The 25,911-nt window shown below is 41.8% G+C and overlaps 1 protein-coding gene across 21 annotated transcripts in view; it reads left to right on the forward strand.

The window, feature by feature from the left end:
• GPR26 (G protein-coupled receptor 26) overlaps nucleotides 1-25,537 on the forward strand; it is a 64,123-nt gene extending 38,586 nt beyond the window's left edge. For all 21 annotated transcript variants that reach the window (XM_085229947.1, XM_085229946.1, XM_085229944.1 and 18 more), the window contains 3 exons: nucleotides 181-6,045; nucleotides 11,113-11,226; nucleotides 18,215-25,537. In XM_085229947.1, coding sequence (XP_085086073.1) covers nucleotides 5,378-6,045; nucleotides 11,113-11,226; nucleotides 18,215-18,446 — 1,014 coding nt within the window. In that variant the 5' untranslated portion in view covers nucleotides 181-5,377 and the 3' untranslated portion in view covers nucleotides 18,447-25,537. The remainder of the gene's footprint in view (nucleotides 1-180; nucleotides 6,046-11,112; nucleotides 11,227-18,214) is intronic.
• Nucleotides 25,538-25,911: the final 374 nt, after the last annotated feature.

Consider the following 25,911-nt stretch of genomic DNA (forward strand, 5'->3'; position numbering starts at 1 on the left):
TCTCCTTTAGGTGAATACCATTTCCTATGAAAATATATACAGTTTCCAACGGGACTAATATAGCTCAGTATAAAGTATGACTCAAGATGTGCCTCATTGCTAATATTGTCATTGAGTGATTCTAAAATATAAATTGTGAAAATGTGCTGGAACATGTAATTTAACGTCTTACATTTGCAGAAATAACACCGAAAGATGAACTTGCACTCAAACTGGAGGTGACTGAGCTGCTCATCCACTAATTGGTCCCCAGGAAGAAAGCTCTCACCTTGCTCAGAAACAGCCTGGAGATAAAGAGAGCAGTGCCTCCCACCTACACACGTCTTCCCACCTAACTTGAAGGCTCGCATGCCTCGCTGCTGCTGCTGAGTTGATTTCCTTAGCTGCCCTTGCAGCCCTTAAAAATCCATCCGGCAGGCAGAAGCGCCAGAAGCATCAGCCATCTGCCTGAGGACCTGACGTTTCTTTGATTCCGTGAAGCAAACTAACAGTGACAACCTGGGCATGAATAATTCACTAGGAGGGTTTCAGTGAAGTGTTGTAGCTGTTGTGGCATTCACGTCCACGAAGTGAGGAAAATGAAGGTTCCATGTGCTCGCTCCCCAAACTGGTGGCCTGTGAGAAGCCGTCTGACCAGAGGCTTAGATCTCCTTCTGCACGGTGACGCAGAAGTTGTGATACTGCAGATGCAGAGGAAAAAGTGTTGTCTGCTGCTTGACGTTTTCAGTGGAGCAATGAGCTGCCTCATTAAGTCTGTCTGCCATCCTGACAAGTATGTAGATGTTACACAAGTCATTACTTACGTTATCTGTGCAGTGCGTACATGGCGAAATTCTGGCTGTTGAAGTCAGTGAAATGTCTACCATCAATCCAGCTGAATGATGACTTCATGAGCCATTTTCTGGCTTGTATGTGTAAAAAAGGATGATGTTGCTTTTTACAGTGTGACACTTGACCCTCAAATAATCAGTGGAAAGATACTGCTGTTACTCAAGGTCGGTTTAATTGACTACGAAAGGAAATAATTCATAGAACCATAGAACATCCTGAGCAGGAAGGAATCCATAAGGATCAGCTCTGCAGTTCATGAACAAACCCTCCAAACAGCAGTGAAGCAAAAAGCAAAAGCTGATGGAGGGAAGAGGATATACCCATGGGCTGTCTGCAGGCATGTGAGCTTCCCAGAGGAAATTGGCTGTCTTAGAGCTGGCTAAGGCGGTGATAGAGGAGAAACAAACTCTTCCATGTGTCAGTGTTCTTGTTATTAAAGTCCTGAGAAGCTTGTACACTGTTGATCAAAGGAAGAAGGCGAGAAAATAGGGGAAAAAAAGTGCAGTGAAAACATGACACTGAGATGCCAAAATTTGATAGAAGAAAGTTGGCGGCTGCATCTTTCAGTCCAAAGGAAATGTATCAGTTCTCAAATGCATCTTCAAGTTAGATTTTCAGTTAGTTTTCTTGGTGTTTTTCAGCCTTAAACACTAGTTTCCTCTGAAATGAGCGACTGAAGTGTTTTAGTTAGGTCATCAAATAATCTCTTATACCACATATATAGGATATAACCTCAAAAAATTCTGCTGATCCCAACTAGCTATTTCATATTCTCAGTAGAGCAGCATGCAGAAAAAACTTTCTCCTTTATGAACACTCCAGTAACAAACCTTCTGTCTGTGTGTCACAGAACTTTTGAACCAAAGGTCAGGCCTAAACACTGACGATCTCATCAGCTTCATGCTTTTTTGTCCATTGCCAAATATAGACAAAAATGTAATACAAACTACCAAATGCAAAGTGATAAATTAACCTCTTATCTAGAGAAGTTTCATATTGTTGCAATATCTTTCCTGTTTAGCACAATATCGTTACAAATCATATCTCAGTCAAGGTAGCCTGGTATGCATGTGGTATGTAGGCCACTAATCCATTAGCTGTAGTTTTAAAAAATAGCAAGAGATTTGTGTAACTCTTCTAGAACAAGTCATTTGTGGATAAATTTCATTATTTGATTAAGATAAGGCCTCTGGGATCCCTCAAAGATAAGGTCCTCACTCTGTACACACTTCATGTCTTCATCCCCATGAATTTACAACCTAAATAGAGGAAAGGGGTGAGAGCTTTGGTGAACTGATGTCCCCGTGGTCATGGAGAACCCAGGTCTCCTGGTCATGGCCCAATGCCCCATCTGCCAGGCCATAGCTTCACAGAGCCACCTCTGCTTTTAATATTTGAAAACATAGTAAATATTCTGTGCTTTTATGTGACTGACAATGCAACAAATGTCAAAGTAGTACTGATTTTTCAAGTCAAGACCTAATACTTCAGAGGTCGCTGGTGATAATTGTTATCTGTTAGTAGTGCTTATTGCTAATTCATAACGTAGTCTGTCATTGAAGTATTACAAACAAAACATGCAGGCCCAGCCGCTAGGAGCTCACAGGCAAGCTGTGCAAAGCATTCATCCCCTCTACCATGTAAAATATGCACAGCAAACTCCTTCTGATTTGTATAAAATGAAGCTATTTGTTGGATCCATCATGCTCACTTAGCTATGCAAGATAAATAAATCCAGAAACACTCAATAAATATCCTCAACTGCAGGGATTACCAGCAGGGGAATCAGTTATGTAAAGTATGTGGGCCTTTGGAGTTAGACATGCACATCGAGATTCAAGGCAGTCATCAAAAGAAAACTTCAGCTTTCCCTGAAGTTTAGAGTGCTTTTCACTAGACTGTAGATTTAAGCCCTTTTTAGCTGATGGATTTTTCTTAAGTGTACAGGGAATGTAGCTTTTTCTTTACCCACCCCCCCCCCCAAAATTTGTACAAGAATTACTTGGTAGGAAAAGGCCAAACAGTCAGCAAACTGTGAAACACGGAACTAGGAAGATTCATTCATTTTGGCTGATAATCACTGAAGCATGAGCTGGATCTACTGCTTGAATGTAGCTTTTCCACACTGATAGGAATGTTATCAGTGCCACATTAAGCCCTTGGTCAAGAAGGGTTAGGTGGAGAAAAGTGGGATGTCAGGTTTCGGAAGAGGTAGCTGACACCATACAGAGATGGAGGGCTTCCCTTCACTTGGGGCAACGTCACTGCCCCAGTGACAAGATGCAGCAGAACTGGCCTCGTGTGCAACATGGCAACATAAACATCCAAACACCCAGAGCCAGTGCTGCTGGGCCTTGAATGATTTGTGTGACTGGGGCCATGTAGGGCTCCTTAGGACCAAGGAGGAGGCTGAGGATGGGAAGGTGTGATCAGTGTCACCTTGACAGCAGCAGTGGGAGTGGGCCTGAAGCCCGCTGCCCTCCATCTGTCCCATGTTTCCCTGGGTTTCCCTTCCTTTTTTTCTCTAACCTTCCTAGTCTCCCAGGATGCCTCGCCATGTCTTCACAAACTTCCCAGGCTTTCAGCATTTGCACCTTCCAGCTCTTGTGTTCCCTTCCTGGGGACCCACAGTGCCTTTCTTTCATAGTAGAGCCTGAGGCCATGTCCAATCCCTTAGCACCATCACCCTGCTCTGTCTGCTGATTCCAGGGCATCATTCTCATCCCAGGCTTTTCCTTTGTACCCAACAAAGAAACTCCCATTTTCTAGACCTGCACTGCAGTGAGATCTTCACCTTCTCTCCTCAGCATACCTCTCCTAGTAGTGTCCCTGTACCCTCTTAGAAGGGTCCCTTAGCAGGGACCTTAGAACAGTCACTAGAAGTGGTCTTTCACAGGGTTTTCTCATGGGTTCAACACCTCAGGAAACAACCATCTGCTTTATTTAATGCCTCTAATGACAACCTTTTGATTTAAAAAAGTGAATTCCTTTTGCTGTCAGCTTTTTAAAGCTTGGTCTAAGGAAAAATATCGCCAGCAGAAATAGCTGAGTGGAAGCAAAGGGGCCTTCCTACAATGTGCAAAGTGCCGACGCTGTGTGCAGTGTCAGCTCCACCACTGAGCAAGCGAGTGTCTGAGAGGAAGAGATGCTGTAAATCAAGCATACACGGCTCTGGCAAGTGCTTGCTGCAAGCACAGAGGAACAATCCACCTCAGCATCCAGCTCTCGCACGTGTACTGAGGCACTTACCCAGCCACAGTAACTGTGCTGCTGCGGGCTATCTTTTCCCTCTTCACTGTACAGGGATTAAGGCTTGGTTGCCTTGATGAGAAAGCTGTCCTGATTGCTTGCAGTCTTTTAGCATTCCTGGTTAAAGCGGTTTTAAAGTGACAGCAAAGGCAATCGGAAAACTGTTCCCACTCCTTCCTTTGAAACAAACTTAATTGGAACGTCTAATTAAATGCAACGCAGACTCAGCCCTGCTTGCTTCCACCAAGCCCCTTTGTAGTGCTTGCGGTGCTCATCCTGCAAGAAGGAAGGGTAACTGGGGGAAACATGGGCTGTGAAGCAGGGTGAGTGGTGAGACTGGCTGCCTCTGCCTCTTACCTGCACTATGAACTCAGGCAAGTCGCTTGGGCACTTGGAATTCTGGTTTCCCTACTTTTAAAGGAAGAAGGAAGGCAACTGTTTTCCTCCTACATCGTGGTTGGAGGCAGAGGATTCTCAGTTGTTCTGGTAGCCTAATGACAGCTTCAGAGAAGTAGCAGAATACATCCATTTCCCCATCTTTCCAAGCACAGAAAAGAATTCCCCTGCCCTAGCAGAGAGCAGGCAGTGACTATGAAAGTGATGCACTGAATTACAGAAAACTGAGTGTAGTGCAGGAATTTGGTTATATGGCTGTTTGCAAATTAATGGCTAAATCAATTAAATAAAAGCATGGGATTTCTCTTGAGGAAAGTCTAGTCACAATTGCAAGGAGAAGGGGAGGGGTTGTGGAGTGGGGATGACATAATCACATTTGCGAATCACCAGCAGTGTGCATGCTTTAATCCATTAATGGGGTTTTTATCTGTGATCATAAAAAGCAGGTTACATTCAGCCTGGAAGGGAGTGAGGGTTGGAGGAGAGGGGAGGGGAGAGCAAGAGAGAGAGAAAGCGAGAGAGAAAGAGAGTGCTATTCGCTCAGTGAATTGCTTGCAAGCTTTGGGCTGATAATTAGGGATCTCAGGGGTGCAGTTTCTCAGAATAACCTGCTCGCCTTTGGATGGACCGAATGGAGACAGTGGTTCAGTCCTGCTGATATTTTTAAAGCCCTCCTCGCAGTTTGATGGGCATTCCCAGTGCTTTTGTGCACGTCTCGGAGAGCGTTGACGTGGAAAGGAGCAGCAAGGAGGGGGAGGTTGGAGAAAAAAAACGGCAGCTCTTCTAAAAATACGGAGGGCATGCGAGAGTGCGAGCAGGCTGGGAAGGAGGGCGAGGGGAGAGCAGCTCGCACCATGGTCCTCGGACACTCGGAGATGTCCCTCCTGTGACTGGATGCACCATGAGCATCTGGGAGGTGATCCTGGCTTTTGTGATGGTGGTGCTGATGCTCGTGGCCCTGCTGGCCAACGTGCTGGTGCTGATGTGCTTCTTGTACAGCGCCGACATCCGCAAGCAGGTCCCAGGATTGTTCATCCTCAACCTCACCTTCTGCAACCTGTTGATGACCGTCTCCAGCATGCCCCTGACCTTGGCTGGGATCATTTACAAGAGGCAACCGGGAGGAGATCAGATCTGCCACGCTGTGGGCTTCCTGGAGACTTTCCTCACCACGAACTCCATGTTGAGCATGGCAGCGTTGAGCATTGACAGGTGGATTGCCGTGGTCTTTCCTCTAAGTTACCACTCCAAAATGAGGTACAGAGATGCTGCTCTCATCCTGAGCTACACGTGGTTACACTCCGTGTCATTCCCCATAGTGGCAGCGTCTCTCTCCTGGGTGGGTTTCCATCACCTCTATGCCTCCTGCACCCTGTACAACAAGAGACCAGAGGATAGGACACAGTTTGTGATTTTCACTGGGGTCTTTCACACCCTCAGCTTCCTCCTCTCCCTTATAGTCCTGTGTTTCACTTATCTCAAAGTGCTGAAGGTGGCACGGTTCCACTGTAAGCGGATTGACGTGATCACTATGCAGACCCTGGTACTGCTTGTGGACATCCATCCCAGGTAGGTGCCTGTGTGCTCAGCAAGAGAGAATATTGGCTGCCGAGGAAGTGAGGATGGGGCTTAGTGTTATGTTAAATGCAGTCTGAGCAGTGTCACAGCAGGGAGAGACTGGGAGGGGGAGAAAACAAGCATCCTTCCTGCTGGTATCTGTTCTGCACGTTGCTTTATACTTGTGTTTGTGTTTTTCCGGCTGCAAAAACAAGTCTTCTTTCTTAGGAGCTTGTCTGGGGAGGGAGAGCAAAGAAACAAGCAGTTTTGGCTGAGCATGCATTTCCCTTTGAGACAGTGATCAGACGACTGCTCTTTGTCTCAGAAAGTGGATTTAGTGATTGAGAGAGTCACAGATTTTAGCACTGTCAGCCTGAAACACTGATTCTTGCAGAGAGGGAGCACATGTCCCTGTCTCAGAGCCGAGAGGGAAGGGGAGCTGGGGCACTCGCTGCTCTTCCAGCTGTGTCCATGTTGCTGTGCTCTCTGTAACTTTATCTTTCCCAAAGGCAGCATCGTAAGGGAATAACATCTGCTAAATAGGTATGCTTGAATGCCTGTATGTAAATCCTACCGAGATACTTCAGTAGCATTGTTAATATGACAAGTGAGGGATATAGGAAGCTCATTGCTAATGAGAGTCCTTAAGCGAGAGAATTGTTAGGAGAAAAGTCTCCAAGGGTTGGGAGAAGAATTGCAAGCACCAAGCAGGCATGGATGTGTGTCGGGAAGCTGTGCAAGAGTCCTATCAGAGATGATGTGCGGGCTATAAATCTTGCATAAATGGGACATGTCTGGGTCAGCAAGTGAAGCAGATTTGGCTGGGAAAGGGAGAGTGGGAGAAACCTTTTCCCTGATCATTAAGGGATGCAGAGCTGTACAGCTGAAGGAGAGAAAGGTTTGCTGGATGGAAGCCCTGGGACTTGGGGCTGGTGAGAAGACAGCAGCAGGACAAGCCAGAGCAATCTGCCTGGGAAAAGGGGAAATTAGAAATCAATCACAAAGCTAAGGCAGGATGCAGTGGGATGGAGTGGCTGATGGACCACAATAGGCTCTGGGCTTGGAGGCTCCGATGAGCTGGGGCAGATAGGTTAAGGATCAGTTGGGACTGGGACAAGGTGGGAAAGAGAGAGAGTGAGCTGCAGGCAGGGGAAACATGGGACATGGTTCAGGGAGCACGGTGGTGACGTGTTGATGGTTGGACTTGGTGATCTTAGTGTTCTTTTCCAACCTTAATGAAGCTATAATTCTATGGTTCTACAAAACCAGGGGTGCTGGTTGTAGCGTGGGAGGAAATGGGCCCAGTTTGCTGAGAGTTTCGCTTAGAGGAGGACCGTGACTGGAGCAGCTGATTGGGAAGGAAAGGCTCCAATGGACTCACCTGGAGAAAGGGGGAGAAGATGGTTTGGCTATGGGGGGTTATGGAGCACCTGTGAAGGATGCACATGACGACTGGGAGGCTGTCAGAGACTGAGTCTGTAATTTCACACTGAAGGGAAGAGAAGTGTCTTTCAGCAAGGTGCTGGCAGCTGGAGAAGAAGAGAGGAAAGTCTCGAGCAGATGAGGAGGGTTGTCCCATAGCAGCATCCCACCTTACCGTTATCTGCAGGCTGGAGGCAAGCAGCAGCTCCTGTCTTGCAGCCAGCTGCAGGAGTGGAAGGAAGCACATGTGGCTGTCCTCAAAATGAGGTCAGAGCTCGGGGATTCCTTAGCCTGAGGCAAAGAAATCTGAAAGGATCAGGGCAGGACAGTGCTGTGTCAGAGGAACAGAAACATTTGCTTGAAATTCTCCAGTTAAGCTGTCTGATCCGTGTCTTGACCACAAATGTGGAGCAGAACTTTGGGTGAGTCCTGTTCCTGCTTTTGAGAAACACATGTATAAATCTTCCTTTATCCACCAAGTCACAGAGAGGAAAAAACAGCCTCCTACCCCATATGCTGTCTGGTTTGCTAAACTGTATCCCAGTCGCTCTTAATTCCTGCTGTGGGATGCTGTGGCCACTCGCAGGGCAGTGCTGTAGACGTGCTGGGGCTGTTAGAAGTAGCAGTCCTTACACCTAATGCTTAAAGTATGGCTGGATTGTACAGAAAAGCTTAGAAAAAAAGGGCAAAAATCATGACAGTATTCTCCTCCTCTGCATTTTTTCTTGTCTGAGTTAACTTGAAGGTATTCCTGCATTTCTTAATTGTCTCACAGAAGAGCAGGTTCATGGGGCTGTGGGTATCGTACCCCTTTTTTGGAGGAGATGGAGTTTTACAGGCACTTTGCTGCCAGTGACCTCTGTTGCTGCTATTCAGCTTTTACATCAGGCCATTCTGTAGGAAAGAGGAGTTTTGATTTCTCTGGACTACAGCAACGATGGCTGATTCCAACCTACAGTGCTGCTGTCCTATCAGTGACAGCTGCAGCAGCTGTAGGGTCAGATCTTAGACTCTACACAGAGGCTCTTCACAAAGTGATCTGCATTGAGTGGCACATGTACAGGAATGTTTAGTGTTTGTGATAGTACCCAACAGCAAAACACGGGCACTGGGAGGATGTACACAAGAGGCCAAAGTTTGCAGTTGTAGCTTAGCTTACCCCTGGCTCTTGTGTGGTCTGGTTTCAACGCTGAGAAATGTGTACAGACAATTTTCTGCTCCTTGTGACTCAGAATCCACCCGCCAGGGGTTCTGGGACAGGCGTTATGACAGATGGCTTTATTACCTGTGACTTGGGAGACACAAGTGATCTTCTGAAGATCATTTGAGATGAGTACGAAGGAAACCTCTAAATACCGCACAGAACCGTGTGAATGTTTAGGGCACATGTCCTTTCAAGTTAGCTTTGGCGTTTTACTGGGTACTGCTTTCTCTTGACTTTGTTCCCTAGACTGAGCTATCTGAGTTACTGTGAGAGGCTTGGGCAAGAATTCTCTTAAGTGCTTAACTCATGTATTTCTCAACCGAAATTATCTATGCTATCTTTTTTGTGTATCCACCTCTTAAAGATAGTGGATCTTAAGTTTCAGTATCTCATAAGCTTTGTTTAAAATACCAAAGCTTCAAAGGGATATATCTCAGATTTTCCAGGATATTAAAATCTTTGAATGAAAGCTTAGTCAACAATCCAGTTCTGTTACCAATGTCACCCATGGAACCCATGTTTATGTTCTTATCTAACTGCACAAAACACTGCAGAAAACTAAAATACCCGTCTGAGCACATGATCTATATGAAGGAACAACATAAAATAGTTTCATTTGTGATGTGGTATTTACTAGCTACATCTGGAAATGCAGAACAAAAGAAATCAGCCAAAGCCTTCAGGACTTCCCACGTCACACGTGAGCTCCTGGAGTCAATAACAGCTTTGTATACCAATTAATGTGTGGAGAGATATAATGGAGGGAACTACTGGACACAAAAATACCCTTCCCCACCCTAAGAGCATCCTAATTGAAATGACTGGAATTTTTTTTTCCTATACTGATGTGTGCTTGGGATGTTACGAGTCTCAGCGCAGGTCTTAAGTGAAGCTGCTGAACCTCTGAGATCCTGTTTGCACCTAAAAGTACTCCAAGTTCTTCAGCTCCTGCAGAACTGGAAGCATAGGTTCCCTCAAACAGGTGGATTTCTTTTTTTACTGCTCAGCTGTCATTTTGAGCTGCATATAACTCAGATGTAGAACATGTAACACCATTAGACACGTCTTAGTTCTACTTAGGCATATTCTTTAAGAGCAAGGCAATTTGTTATTCCTTTTGTTCACTTTTCCATCATGGAAGCTGCTCTGGGAACTGAATGTAAGAGAGTAAATAAAAAGGAACTAATGAAACAGGTTTTTTTTTAGCCCAATCAAAAGATAACATTAGAACTGTGTGACACAGATAGCCCCAAAGCACCTTGAGATCCTCAGGACACAACACGTGCTTAGATGCTGATCAGACATTTAGAGCAAACAGCACACAGGTGCGGTCATAAACCACACAGCTATTAACATATGCAAGCGTGGAACCTAGCAATGAGACATCAATTACAAATTTACAATAAAATCAGAAGGAATGAGCTCCAAGCTGTTATAATGTGCTGTGCGTGGGCCAGACCACTGGGTTCTCCCAAGACATGTGGTCACTTTGGCACAAGACGTGTGCCATGGGCACACAGGCAGCAACACTGCTATGTGCCTAGAGAGAGATTTGGGCAGGCAGCCTGGCTTTGGTTTCATCCTTTCCCAAAGGGAATACGTTGGCAGATTCACCAGTTCAGGTGCAGATGTCTCTGGGACGTACAACCTGTGCTTCCAATCCCACAGAAACACCTGGAGAGCCACAGACACATCCTTGGGCTTCACCCAGCCAGCACAGAAGTTGCACAAGCAGGTAGAGGAGGATGGAAAAAATCAGGACAGGACTAACTGGTGTCTGTTTGGTCAGAAATAAGGCTGGTTTGAGCCTCAGAGTCAGAACACCTCAGCTTTTCAGATTTGTTGTCTAGTTTCTGACTTTGCAAAGTGCTCAACACGTGCACAAGCTGTTGTGGGATTTATGGCTGCATTGTTCACAGCTACTGGATATAATGATTGCCTCAGTGTTGGGCTGACTGGTAAGAGGGTATTTTTTCCTGTTATGTTTTCACTGTGCTTTATTTCTTACCTCGCTGGACTGTTTCTCTTATCTGTGATATGGTTGTTTGAATTGCCTTTCCTATGGAACTAGGACGCTGCCTATCCCACTCTACTACTACTATTTTGTAAGCCTTTGAATATCATGAGGAAAATTCGAATACAGTGACTGCAGTGTCATTGGATTCAAGGCTGAATGCCACCAGCCTGTCCATAAATAAATCAATATAATGGGGTGCATATGTGCATATAAGTGTACATACGTGCATTCCTCAGTAATTGGTTTTGGAAGGTAAGATCATGTAAAGCATTAATACTCACTCTTCTCCAGTGGAAACGCAATGCATTGGTTATCGGGTTATGTGAAAGCAGCATGTACTGGAAGAATTGATTTCTATTATTCCAGAAGTATAGCTGTTAAAGTCTGCTACCTGATATTATGATTCATGTTCTTGTTTGTGTTGAATGTTGCACAGTGTAAGAGAGCGTTGTCTAGAAGAGCAGAAGAGACGGAGGCAACGAGCAACAAAGAAAATAAGTACCTTCATTGGTACCTTTATACTTTGTTTTGCACCTTATGTTATCACAAGGTAAGCAGGAACCTATATTCTGAAAAAACGGTCAGAAAAGCAGGGCACTGAAACTGATGAAAGTTCTGTGTTATGTTTCACCTACCAGAGATTCTATTTGCTGTGCCAACAACATTATGTAGAATGTCACAGCACTTCCAGTCCAACCCCTCTGTAGTCTGTGAGCCAAACCTCATCCAGTGAGCCAAGTCAATGGGTGGGTTGCATGGGAGGGACTAAGGAGTTCAGTCCCCAGGTGCCAGGAGATGTTGTGGTTATTTCCGGAGACCAAGAATTTCGGAGACCTCAGAATACCCCAGTGGCCCAGAAGGTGAGCTAACCCATAGTGTAGGACACTAGTCTGAATAGGTCAGGATGGAGAGCTGAGATTTATACAGCAGCTTTCTTGGACTGAATGCTTGGTCATAAACATCAAATATCAAAGCCAGTCTGGCTTACAGCTAAAGAAAATCTTGCAATTTATGTTCAGATGTCCCTATTTATCTAGCAGCTTATTTCTGAAAATGGCTCCTGTGGGAAACACAGAAGTACTCCTATGAAACAAAATTATTGGAAAGCACGTATTTCTGGATTAGCGTTATCAAGTTGTTGAAAGGAAATTTACAACTTGTGCTCATTATTAAAACTCAGGAAAAACTGAAATACTGCTATGCGGAGCAGAGAAAGAAAAAGATATATACACCTAAAGCATCATCTGTTCCAGTATTACTGGAGAGAAATTACTGGGGCTGATGTCAGTCAAATTCAGAACTCCCAAAAAAAACCCACATTGAAAAACCGGAATTAAGACTCAGTATAAGTGGATAGTAGAAAAACCCATTTTTCCATCACAGTACAATATCCTGAATTTCTGTTTCTAACAAAACAATTAACAAGCAGTCTGGTAGTCTCTTGTTAGAAAGAAAAAACTGGATGCCACATTAATTTTATGCTCATGATAATAACAGCTAATTGATCCGTGCTAATAACTTGTGACAATGTTGGGAGTACATTTGTACAGCATTATGAAATTTTTCTTCACCCTGACTTTACAGTGGCAAAGAGACCTTGCCCTGTGCTCTGAAAGGGTATGAAAGGATTTAAAATTATGGGCACTTAGCCTTAACTGTCAGGCTATAAGATATTAGAGCATGCCTTGCTTCAAGTGGTTAAATTTCATTTTATATCGGGTGCGTGAAGCTAATGAAAATCATCACAGGCACTGAATAGCTCTCAGCTCAGCCCTGCTGACACCGAGCACTTGAGCCAGGGCTGTCAGAAGTATTTCTGTGCTTCTTGCACCTCAGCCCAGCATTCAACCACCACCTCCCCGCTACCACTGAGCTCCGAGGCAGCCTGCGTGCTTCTAATCCTGAAGTACAAAAAGGGGAGGGTTAGAAAAATCCTCAACCTACCTGCTTCAATCCTTATCAGGTTCACTAAACATTCACACAAGTCTTCAGTCCGTGAAGGACCGATGGCTTTTCTGCAGGGGGGTGACCAGAAAAACTGAGGCATAAGGTCCTAACAGTACAGAGATGCTTTGCACCATGATGTATGGAAGGATATTTGAGGATACCTTCTGCATGTGACTGATGTCAAACCCAGGGGGATGAGGAGGCTTAGTTATGTAAGCAAGTATTCTTTTCTGGACTCAATCCAGAGTGTTTTGTGCTTCACAAGATGGGGCAATCAGTCACTTTTCAAGGGGGTGAACAGAAGACAGCTGACGAAGTGTATTATTCCCATGTGAAGAGCAGGCTCGAAGTGGCACTTACTTCCATTAAACGTGCTCTAAACCAGCTGATGATTTGAGCAGGTACTGGATTACACTATAACATCTTTCTGCTTCCACACCAAAAGCCAGCAGTTGTCTGCAGCAGCCCACGAGCCAGGGAGGGAGCCATACCTACAGCTGCAGTAGGACAAATGCCTCTCTAGGTCAACCGGAGTCTTTTTCAGCTTACATCAGGGTAAAGATCAGATTAGTCACCCCTTTTGTCAAGGAAACATTTAATTAGTTCAGTGGCTGACCTTAAGTAGTACATCTAGATAATTCTATTATTGATTCAGTGTCTTAACATACCAGATGTATGTTGGGTATTCCTAGGTATAGCTGGTTGCTTGGTTTGGAAAAATGCTATTAAAACACATCCCTTCTTTTGCTATATTTATCGTTATGTGATTGAAAACCTGAATTCTCCAGGAAGCTTCTTCATAAGGAAAATCAAAAGAAGTCATATTATTTTCTAATATCTGTTTTCAACTCCATACTTTTCAGACAAATACAGAACTTTGCTCAAGTGATTTACTAAATGCTGTCAATTTTGGGGCAATCGGCCCTAAGTTAAAAATTCTGAAGTAATATTAGAAAGAAGTGTGCAGTCCCAAGCCCTTGGATTAGGGAGAAGGATGGGAGAAGAGGCAGAAGACTGAAATTCTCTTGTATCATCTCTAGGCAAATGGGACAAACAAAATGCATTTTTACATTGGTTGGCTGCCCTCTGCATACAAACACTGCTTGGGCAGACAGACAGGCAAACTCACAAATGAGTTCTGACCTATGTTCTTGCTTGTCTGCTTATAAATGCACACTTAGGAAAACACACTTTTCCTAAGTGTGCATTTATAGGTTGACATATTTGAAGGCTTTCTAGGCTCCCTCAAAACTTCATATGATGTAGGTTGGGGGGCAGGAAGAGAGGTAACAACCTTAAGCTGTGCCAGGGGAGGTTCAGGTTGTAGGATAGTAGGAAAAAAGTGGGAAAAGTGGGAACACTGATCATCATGTTCAGCTTATTCATTAATACAAGAAAAAAGACCAAGGTAAAATTCTGATACTGTGAGTCCTGTGTGAAATAAATAAATAAAATCAGAGTTGGTAACAAGCAGAACTGTTAGGATTATAAGCTTAAAGAGTCGATCCAAGTTCCTGAATTCCTGCTCAGTTTCACTCCTGAAGAAGACATAATCACTTGTTTGAGGATCTGTAGCCTATTCAGAGTTTTCTCTAAAACTCTGTTTATTTCTGAAGGGGAGTCAGTGCACAGGAGAGATGCTCTCATTATACTAGCTGCCCATATAGATCTATATATGTCCTGTAAAATATTTTACTAACATGATAAATTGCACAAGTATGTAAAGCATTTTCACTCTGTGTTATCTGCATAAGAGATCAAGGCCTTACTCTTCAAGGTGACATCCTTGTTTACTTCTGAAAGTGAAATAAAATAATTGGATTTCCACTTGCCACCAAGTGCACCACGGAATTATGTTTCTAAGATATTAAAAAATTATCATGGCAAAACAGTTTATAGTTTTGAAGTACAAGAGCTGGGTATCAGACAAGTAGAAGAGTGGCTTTTGAAAGCAAGTTAGGGAATTATGTAGCCAATGCTGTAGAATTTAATTTAGAGGTAGCACTGAAATATTAATGCACCTTCACTGAAAACATCTTCCTGGCTGAAATGTTTCATGAAAATTGAAGCTATGCACATAATTTCCCTCATTAATGAGAAACAAAACCCTCTTTCAAAGGCAATAAGGTATATGACACGAGTTGAAGACATTTAATTGTTTCTACATCAAATAGAATTGCGTATCTTGGGGCTTATCCGCAGTTGTTTGTTGCTATGTATCTGCAAATGTCAAATATAATACACAAAAATGGCAAGATCTTTAAATGTCAAGGACACGAGCAAATAATTGAGGAAAATATCATAGATTCTGTTGATAAAAGTGCTGGATTTTTAATTGGTCAGTCACCGAAGGCAGAATTTGTAAGCCTCCACTTACAACCCTGCAATGTCCATGTGATGTGCTCTAAATGGAGACCGTTAACAGCTCATAGGACTGGGTGAGAGAGGGTCAGACACAAATTTGTCACACCTTGATCATTCAAAGCATCCACTGCACTTAATTAAACTTCATCAAATTCAGTATCTGTAAAACATTTCACCAAAGTAAATCAACCACATTAAATTCAAGATGATAAAATTTTAAATGCAAAGAAGTCATTAAATATATGAAGAAGGATGGCTCACCGTAGATAACAGAGTAAATATGACTCACCAGAAGATGAATATCCAAATATTCAAATCTCATTTTAGAACATATTCACACGAGTGTCATAGCTACATTTTCTTACATGTCTGAATAGACCAGACCTCCAGCACCCAGAGTAGAAGGTAATGGTGTTTAACTTTGGATGCTGCTTTGTAAAAAACAGATATCAACCACAATTAGAAGGAGAGGTTGGAAGAATGGCATTGACTTAGGCAAGACGAAAGCAGAGGAAAGTTATGGCAGTTCTTTGGGAACTCAGAGCAGCTCACAGTGATGAGCTGAGCCAAATTCTCAATCATTTTCACATAACAGAGCCTGGTCAACTCCTGGTCAACTCCAATGCCCCAGAGCCCATAACCCCAGTAGGCACTGGGCGTTCCTTTTTTCATATGCATAATACTTTCAGCCCTTGTCTCCACTGAAGCACGAATGATCTCCCCAGAGAACAGCACACGAATGCAGAACATTTCTGAAATGGCCATTGAGCTCAGTAAAGATATAAAGAAGCTGAAAATAATTTGTTCTTTGATAATAGGACATATTAATGTAAAGATGTTAATTGTGACAGGATGATATTTCTCTCTGAAACATGGTGGTTATCAGTGACTAATGCTTAATTATTTGACAGTGAAATTAAGAGCATATAACATGAATTGTCAAACTTCAGTTGGTTCCCTTTATCTCATGATTCCATGAAATCATTCATTTAATACAGCTTAGACTTGCACTGCGTGCTGTTGCAATATATGCAAATTGATCCCAAAGAGGTGCTCAGAAACCATTTCAAGATGACAGAGAGGCCCTTGTAAGAAAGAACTTGAAGAGCAGAAGTACCTCTTAGAGAGGTAGCTATCCAAGCATCCCTGAGCACTGGGATGTTTCAAGCACTATTGCCATACTGTACCAAATTCAGGCTCCTCAGCCCCACTTTCATGTTCCAGTGACTAGACCATGCCATCTGCCAGTGCTATTTTAAACAACAAAATGCAGGGAAACTTTATGGAATGCAAACAAAATGGCTAAGGAAATCCTTATTTCTAAACCACTTGAAATGTTAGCAGTGTTGGTGTTGATGCTGTAGGAATCACACTTGAGAATGCTCCTTGGAAATGGTCCTTTGTCTATAGAAAGGTTAGCAGATGAAGATTTTTCCAGGAAGGTTTAAAAACACCTGTGTCTGAAGATAGTTGTCAGCGAAGATCTCATTTGCTATCACATAGTGGGGCTCTCTCCAGCACATATGCCTTTTGGAATCATTCTCCTCTGAAAAAATCAATAGTTACTCAAGAGCTGTAGAGACATACAGAGTTGCCCTTCAGTGTTGTTCAAAGACAAGAGAAAAGAAAATCTCGTGGAGTTATCAATATTGCACTGTCAAAAACACTGGAGGTCTCAGAACAAAGTGAACGGTCTGCGCTGGGGTGTGAGGAGCATACAAAGCTCTTCTCTCCATTCCTTCCCTTCCCAATGGTTTAAACATTTTTCTGGGCTAGATTTATTACAGTGGTATTTTTGGCCTTCAAATTGACAGCTTTTAAAAGTTAAGCTTAATTGAGCCATTTCTTAATGAATAATTTTCCTTCCCTGTGTGCTTCAGCTATAACCCAGTCAGACTATTCAAACACATCACATTCCAGAACCTGGACTTTTTATAAATGATATGTATCACTGCAGGATGGTTTCGCAGATACTCCAGAGGGAACCTTGAATCATAGAATCATAGAATCATTGAAGGATGACTTTGGACCAGATGTTGTATTTTAAGTTATAATAGGGAGATACGACTCCCACTAGAAGAAGCGATGATGGTCAGTGTCTCGACCTCAGACTTAGGAACCCAAAATTTTTGCAACAGTAGTTAGGAAATTATGCTGGGCTACACAGAAATATTTATATTATTATATTTGCTATTAAATGTGATGTGCACGATGAATTAAATGGTGCAGTTAAGCATGGAAGTCATCAGGAAATGTTATTGGGGAAAGTTATACTCTTTTAATATCTTTCAGAGTTCTATCAAGTCTATGATAAGCTTCAGCTGCTAAAAACATGATCTTATGGCATGCACTACTAGAAAAAATTATGCAACAGAAACACGAAAGAACAACAACAACAAAAAAGAAATATCAACTACGAAACTTTGCTTTCTAACAAGAGCTCTTACTAGGACTGAAATCCCTAGAGTAATCAGAGAAAGTAACACTCATTGCTAGTGTGCACAAATTTTGGCAGAGAATAAAACCATAATGTTGGGGATATGCCATGCAATGTCTACTCGTATACATTTTTCATAAGCAGAAAATTTTCTGGAGAGTGCTAACCTGCTTACCTCAGAACATTTATGATCCTAAACACAGCATCCACTACAGAGAAAAAAATAATCAGGGCAAGATTACTGCACTATATACAGAGTAAGCTGACCCTTTATCAACAATCTCACTCGCTTTGATCATCAAGAGGAGTTGAAAATTCAGCTCTACATAGACAGTCAGACTTAATTGTTAGTCTCCAAGGGTGTCTTGCAGTAACAAATAAATAGGCTCTTCCAGAGTTTGCCTCGTTCTGTTGGAGCTGTTGTACTTTGCATGCAATTGTCCAAAAGATTTGAGGCAAAGATACGAAGAACCCTTCACGAAGTAACACATCCAAGGCTGAATTCCAGCTTCAGCAAGCGTACATCCAAATGTACAAAGTGAAGGATGCCTCGAAGTTTACAGTTCAAGATATCTCAGGAGGAGCTGTGTAATCCCATTTCGGGGAAACAGAGCCCAAGCTTACTATTGCAGAGTCACAAAACCTGTCCATTCACACGCTCATGGGTATGGTGTTTTTTTTTCGTCCTTTTGTTTTCTTGCAAGTGCCCAGGAATTTGGGGAGGGGTACATCATTGACTTCTCATTGTGCTGCTGGAACACTCACTCTTTCAACCTTCCTCTTCCCACAGACTTGTTGAATTATCCTCTTCGATCCCCATCAACTCCCACTGGGGAATTATCTCCAAGTGCTTAGCTTACAGCAAAGTAGTTTCAGACCCTTTTGTTTACTCTTTGCTACGGAATCAGTACAAGAAGACATGGAAGGACATCATAAACAAGATCCTCAAAAGGAGCTCCATCAACTCCTCTGCCCTCACCAGCGAGTCGCACAATCGAAATATATTGCAGCTGAATGAATGAGGAGCCTTCCTCGTGGGTATGGGATCTTCCAGAAGCATTAAGTGATATATGAGAAACAACAGTCAGTAACTGGCCTGTCCCTAGTAGCTACCCTCAGCTGTCAAGGCTTTGGGAAGTGGTCACAGGGGCTGTGTCCCTTCCACAGCCCTCGTACACCCATGGGAGGCTGCTTTGAGCCTCCTCTCTCCAACTGCAGCGTGCTATTGGTGCGTGGTCCTGCAGACTTCACCAAGACCAATCTCCCATTGATTTCCATCAGCAGTTACACATAGAGTGAAAAGCTGCTCCTTGGTGGAAGGGCTCATGAGATTAGGGGGAGCAGAAAGGTGCAACAGCGAGATTATTTTAAAAAACCACACAGAAATAAATCTGTGCCATGTTTTTCACTGGCTGCAGATCAGGGTCTCTCTGATGGATCTGCCAGCTTTATAAAACAACCTCAACCTGATTGCTTCAGCAGGTACCCTACAGAAAAGATGTTAATAGGGAAATCTAAACAGCAAAATCTTTACCTGGATACTCATGCAGTGCCCAGTATAGCTTTCAATCTCATTTGGTACATATCATTTGAACAACTCTGTAGAACTGAGTGAAAAGAAAATCTCTTTCCACTCTACAGGCTGGATTCTGATGTGTCCTCTAAGTAACTTTCACAAAATTCTATTACTTTCCTCTTCATTAAATTTTAAAAGTGTAAAAAAAAAAAAAAAAAAAAAAGTAGATAAATAGGTCGGAATGGTTAGGATGCCTCCTGCCTACTCTCAACCCCCTTTTTAGGATTTCTGAATTATAAATAGATGAAATTTGTCCCAAAGCTGCAAAAATCAAGAAATCAAGAATAATAATTAATTGGTTGTCCCTGCTATGATTTTAGTAATAATTCATAAAACAACTTGCATCAAGAAGATGTGTCCTTGTCGTAATATCTTGAAATTATTTTCTGGTAAAGACCTATTGGTCTCAGAGGCTTTACATTTATACTTTGATAGGCAAAAGACTTGCAACCAATTCTGACCTTGAATCTAATAATTTGTCTCCAGCAAAGTCCACAAGGCAAAGGTAAGATAACAAGAAATTTTTACTTACTAGGTCAAGAAACTCTGTTCAGTGGCCACAAAGTACACAGATTGTTGGTAAGGGTAAAACAACAAATACATCACATGCCCAGATTATGAGTAGTCTTGGCTTATCAGGTTCCATGCATGCAGTGGCAGTTTATATAACAGCTGACATAGCTGGCTCTGTTAACATCTATTTTTCCTTATATTCCAACTGTAAATACGGAAATCAGAATCATATTGATGGAATTACTTTTTAGCTGCCACCTCTTGTATCCTCCAAGCAAAGGGCACTGATGTTGTCCATAGCTCTGCAAAAGACCTTCCCTTTGCTTGGAAGATACAAGAGAAAGTAGCTAAATTAGTATATTCTGCTTCGTTTATGGTAAATAACCAGTATCAATCATTTTGCAAACTTCGGCATACTGTTTTACAAGTTCCACCATGAATATTTGTCCTTTAACACAACAGACATTATGACAACAACAGTCGCCTTCATACCTTGCAAAAAGCATCCACTGTTGAAGTTTCTCACCGTCAGTTCAAAACCTGGATAGGTAACTCGGTGAACCCCAAAGTCAGTATGTTAGGGGTAATAGCTCGGGTGCTGGTGTGCAGAGCCTCACCTTAGCCCCACTCTCTGGCATGATATCACATCTGCAAGGAAAATGTTAATCTAATGTTAATCTCATTGCCACCTGCATTGTAAATGCAAGATTTAATAGAATGAAGATCAGTAACAGTCATGTAAATAAAAATCTTCAGCTTAGCTATCCAGTTTAGTTATAAAAGTACAGCATAAATGAAGTAAAATACATACACAAATATAGTCATGGGATCTATGGGAACGGTGTTCAAGGTTAGCCATTAGTCATATTACATTGTCTACCTCATCTTAACCATTGGACTTGTTAGGCTTAATGTAATTTTCTCAGGTGCAATAAGTAAAAAGACCCTGTTCGATACTTCAAGCTGTTTGGATAACTTTGTTGTATCCTGAAAGGATATTACAAAGCTGTCAGAGAGGGTCCAGAGGAGGGCCAGGCAGAACAGGCTGCCCAGAGAGGCTGTGGATGCCCCATCCATCCCTGGAGGTGTTCAAGGCCAGGTTGGATGGGGCAACCTGGGCTGCTATGAAATGTGGAGGTTGGCGGCCCTGCATGTGGTGGGGAGGGATTGGAGATTCATGATCCTTGAGGTCCCTTCCAACCCAGGCTATTCTGTGATTATTAGTGAGCTTAAAAAGGTAAAATGCATTGTACCAAGATGTTATGTATTTGACAAAGACCCTTTCAATGTGAGCAAATTGGAACGGGGTGGTGGTTGAAGTCCATAAGCGTTGTCAGTTTACACGCTGGCCTGCTGCCAAGTCAAAGGAAGGTTTGCATGTTGATAAACTCAGCCCCAGAGGGGTTTCAAATTTTCAATCCATTATTCCAATAGAGAAAAATAACTTCCCAGAAAAAAAAAAAAAAAAAGAAAAAAGAAAAGCTACTATTAGAATGACTGGTAAAAGCTGGAGAAGAATATAGCATTAGACTGTGTATCACAGTCAGTCCCTGGTTGATTTATGTGTCACCGCGAGCAATAAATCTCTCCCCTTGTATGCATTTAAAGCTTTGTCTTTCTTTCATTGTGCCTTTCTTTCAAAATTAATCTCATAGCAGAGAATAAACATAATTTCCCCGTACTTACATCAGATCTCTGACACATTGTCATATTTCTACCATCTGAAGCAAGCGGGAGCTGTGCATGCTGGCGCTTGGCAAATTGACTCCATATACAAATAAAAATAATACCCTAACATTTCCGGATGACATTTTATAAGATATAGAAATATGATACTGTGGCTCGTTAAGTGCTAGCTATTCAGCTGAGTTCTTATAGGCAACCAGCAAAATTTTCTGAAATGTATGTCTAAGTGATGAATGTAGCTATGACTAACTACGTGTCTGCTGAGTATTGTACGTACTACACAACACTTTCACTCCAGTGAGTTAGAATAACGATGGCAAACATAATGCTCAATACTTCATTATCTCTGATCGTCAGTCGGAACCGTTCTCATGTCAAATGCCCATGAGAGGGTGCGTGCGAGGGCTGGGTTTTTCATTTCTTATTTAAATGTTTTTGGAAAAATGTTGTGAATTACAGCTACAGTGTGCCCAAAATATGGAACTGCATGTGCAAAGCTTGTGCAGCTGCTTAGGCAATATGCAGTTGTCTGTTTGGTGGTATCTGCAATCCATATGCAATATCTATTTCTCACATGCATGTTCAATTAACGATTTCTTCCTATCTTGTAAGTTTGACAGGCAGAACATTGGCAGACAATTAGAAGTATTTAACCCAGTATGTCATTTCGCAGGTTCTGAGCTTTTCCCGCCGCTCATTTTACAACCATATATTATTTATATGATTTCAGAGCCATAGCTGTGAACACCATTTTGTATTACATTTTTAATCCAGTTCAGATGTGGAGATCAGGTAATTCCATTTGGCAGAATGCATAAAAGAATGAAATGAGTTTACTGAGTAAATAAGCAGTACCAAATCCACCTCCAGACATAAATCAACGTAACTATTGTTTCAGTTGATGATTCAGTCCCATTAGATAACTATATCCAGATTTTATACAGCTGACTTCTAGGTGTGTAGGGCCGTGTCTTCAAAGGTATTTACACATGACAAGATGTAAACAGGATTTGTTGAGTACCTTGTGAGTGTAAGTGCTCACTTGCAGCTATGAGACCCATCTCTAAATGATGTCTATCCCCATTATTACCCCTTTTTGAGGTAAAAAAAAAAAAAATCCTCAAAACTATGTTTTCGATGGCCCCAAGCCATACTTTCTACAACATCAAGTTTTATTTCTGAAATGATCAAGCCTAGGCAGTTTAAAAGTCCCTGACAACTCCTTATGAAGCTGAGGACTTCTGCAGCAGTACCACGTGCATCACATCATTCCAGAGCAGCTGAGAGTGGAAGGGACCTCCAGAGGTCATCTTGTCCACTTCCCAAGAGACAATCCCCACCTCATGTTGCCATCTCAGTTTTGCCAGTACATCTGTTTGCTCTACAGTAGTGCTGGGAAATGATAATAGTCCACATCAAAAATAAAGTCTTCCTAGATTAATTAGTCGGGGCTTAGACATAGTCATCAGTACAACTTCAGAGGTTACTAAACTGGGTCAAAAATATGATTGAGAGGCTTGGGACCAGAAAGTTTGGGAATTCTTATCCGTACTCTCTTGCAGTGATGTGCATTACCCAGGCTGTAGTGGTCATTTCCCTTAATAACCTGCTTCTAAACCAGGAGTTTGCCAGGTCTCTCAGCCATCCACTTACCCCGAAGACAGCATTTCTCTCGAGGCTCAGTAGCTGCCATAGAGGAACTCTCAGTCTCCATGGAAGAGTACTCACTGGCTTGGGAAGGCTTAAATAGTTTTCAGGTGGGATGTGTGGGAAAGCCTCTCATTGATGGCCTGAAACCAGCTCCACCTGGGTGAGTCTTGCTTTGGGAGACAGCCTAATTCTTAAAGTCCCAGAGGCTCAGGTCATTTGCGTGAAGAAAGCTTTTTCTGGGTTTACTTGCCTAAATTCTCATAGTTCTTTCACCACCTCTTAATACTGAAGAAAGATTCTGAGGTCCCTAGGTATCTTGTCCAGTCCATTGTGCAGTGAGTCCTTTGAAACAGCCCACTGCTCACTTTCTACTGCTCCCAGGACTATCTTCTCCCTCACCTTCTTTGGATTAAATGAAATTTATGTTGAACCAGACCAGAGACTTCACACCCATGTCAGTATACATCTCAGTACACAGTAACAATCTCAGTATATTACTGCACACCACATTCAGCACAGAAAGTTCAGTTAGGTCAGTGGATCCTATGGTTTTTGCTTTAGGAGGCCCTGGGTAGTTAGCTGTAAGCATAGGCTTCCTTGTTTGTAGATTCAGGGACTATATAAGCTACTCTAGCCTGAACAGGTGAGACAATAATAACATTTTAGCCTTAAATTTATTATTATTTTTTTTTAATTTGCATTTTATGCTTTAATTCAGAGCACTAATTATAACTCAGAATCTCTGATGGATGAAGTTTCTCTATGAAAACCATCCTTCTCAAACAGACAGCTGTCCTTTTCAGGAGGTATAAAAGTTTACATGGAGATAAGAGCTGCTGCAGTCTTTGTAAAATGTCTACTTCTTACCTGTAGTCCTGATGTGTGCCATGTAAATATGTAGAATTGTTGGTTTTTAAGCAAATGATGTTGATCTAATGAACGAGAGGATGCTATGGTTTCCCATATATGTCTATATTTATAACTGAGATGGTTAGCCCTTTAGACTGTAAGTGCAATTCAGAACTTTGTGTGTTGAGAAGCAAATGTATCTGCTGTATGACAGCATGCACGTGTGATAATTATATAGTAAAATACGTTTGTTTTGTTGAAGAAGATTGTACATGGTTACAACATACCCAAGGGCCTGAGTCCGCACGGCTGATTAACAGTCCTCAAAGATACGTTAGAAAAAGGATCTCCATTTGGAGCTTACTGAATGCTGGGAAACTCTTTTCTCATCACTGTGGTTCTAAAATTACAGCTTTGAAACAAACCTGTTCTTAAAGATTGCAGAAATAGCAAGAAAGGAAATGGAGAGCCTCCATCCTGCTGCATCCCAGCAAGATCATTCTCTTAAGGAAGAGGGAAACAAATGCTCTGAAATGTAGTAGTGCCAGTGCATCCTAGTGGGATGCCAGTGGGAACACAGTGTGACCCCTTGTGCAGACGTGGCTGTACCCCTCTCCTTGTTGGTCACCACAGGTAGTCCTATTCAGTCATTTTGCACCCATTCGATCTTGAGTCCTGGAACACAATTAGAAAAACAACCTATTGGATTTAAAGTGGTTTACATTGCTTCTCTGACCACAAAATCCTACCTGCATCAGCCACAGTGTGTGATGGGTCATTTATAATAGAAACCGTAGGGCTTCCCAGATAATAATGTTTGAAAAACCATTATCACAAATTGCCTTGGAAAATAGAAATAGATAACTAAAAGGTGCCTTGATTTACCTTTATTTCTACACAGAGCATTTTTGTAAACCTTGAATTTTTTCATATTCTTTTTATGTTCTTAACATCATTTTAGGATTACAAAATCTCATATATTTGGCAATCATTAATCATTCCCCTCTGAATTCTTTCAAGAATGTGATGTATTACCAGTCTTAATAGGTGCAGTTCAATCTTTTCCTTTAGATAAGATTAATAGATGATTATTTGCTTTAAAAAAAAGAAAAAAGTTAAAAGGAAAAAGTTAAGGACTTTTTTTTACAAACCCTTCCAATAAGGACAGTGATATTTCTTGGATGAGTAAGGACCATCCATAGGATAGGACATTTAAAATGGTCTGGCCTATGTATTTAAACCTTTTTGGTTTGTTTTGAGATATCAAAAATACATGGTTTCCTATTTCTTAGCACCTAGTCAGTCTGCAGAAAGATAGTTTTGAAATAGCATTAACAATAAATGCTGTAGGTAGAGCATGTGTTAACTATATTACTATAATTTATTGCATTTTATTAATATTTTCTAGTAACAATGAGTTGTAATTTATGAGGCTATTTATATGGGGGAAAAAAGGCAATATGAAAACATGGGTAGAGAGATGCACAGACCAACAGGTAACAATCAGATGCTTGAGAATTCCATAGGTTAAAATGGACCATGGAACTTTGAAGTCCCAAGTAAGCTAAACTGTTATCAATTCCCAGTGTATATTTCAGAGATACATATTCTGTCACGTAAGGACAGAAACATTAAATTATGTTGTATTAATACAGTTGAAAGGAATACAGGACAATAAATTTTAATCCTGACTTCAGATTTTTGAATAAGGGGCCTGTGCTGCCTATTCTGTTTACCTGTGCTTTGTGAATACATATCAAATGTTGTAATATATTTTTATTACATAAAGTTAATGGTTAATACAAAGTAACATATAAATAAATACGTCCTATATAAGTATGTTGTGATTTTGTTATATTTACTGTTAATGAAATATGGTTATGACTAAATGACTTCGTGTGAGCTATTTTTTTATATAAAACTCTACATTTTAAAAAATCTGTTTCATTTCCTTGTTGTGAAAGTTAAGCCTGCAAAGCCATGGTAATGATCTGACCTAATCATTGATTTCCAAAACTCGGCTGAAGTCAAAGCCAATAAAGTCAACTGTAACAGAATATTACCTCAGTGTGCTTACGAGCAACACAAAGGGGAAATAATTAGTGAACCTTAATACGTTATCATTTATCTAGACATGATACATTTGGTCCTTAAACTTTCCTTGATACCTTGAACACAACTCATTGAAAAGGACACAAATACCCCTAAACTTC

This window comes from Meleagris gallopavo, chromosome 8, assembly GCF_905368555.1.
Source record: "Meleagris gallopavo chromosome 8, MGAL_WU_HG_1.1, whole genome shotgun sequence".
In the NCBI taxonomy this organism is placed as follows: Eukaryota; Metazoa; Chordata; class Aves; order Galliformes; family Phasianidae; genus Meleagris; species Meleagris gallopavo.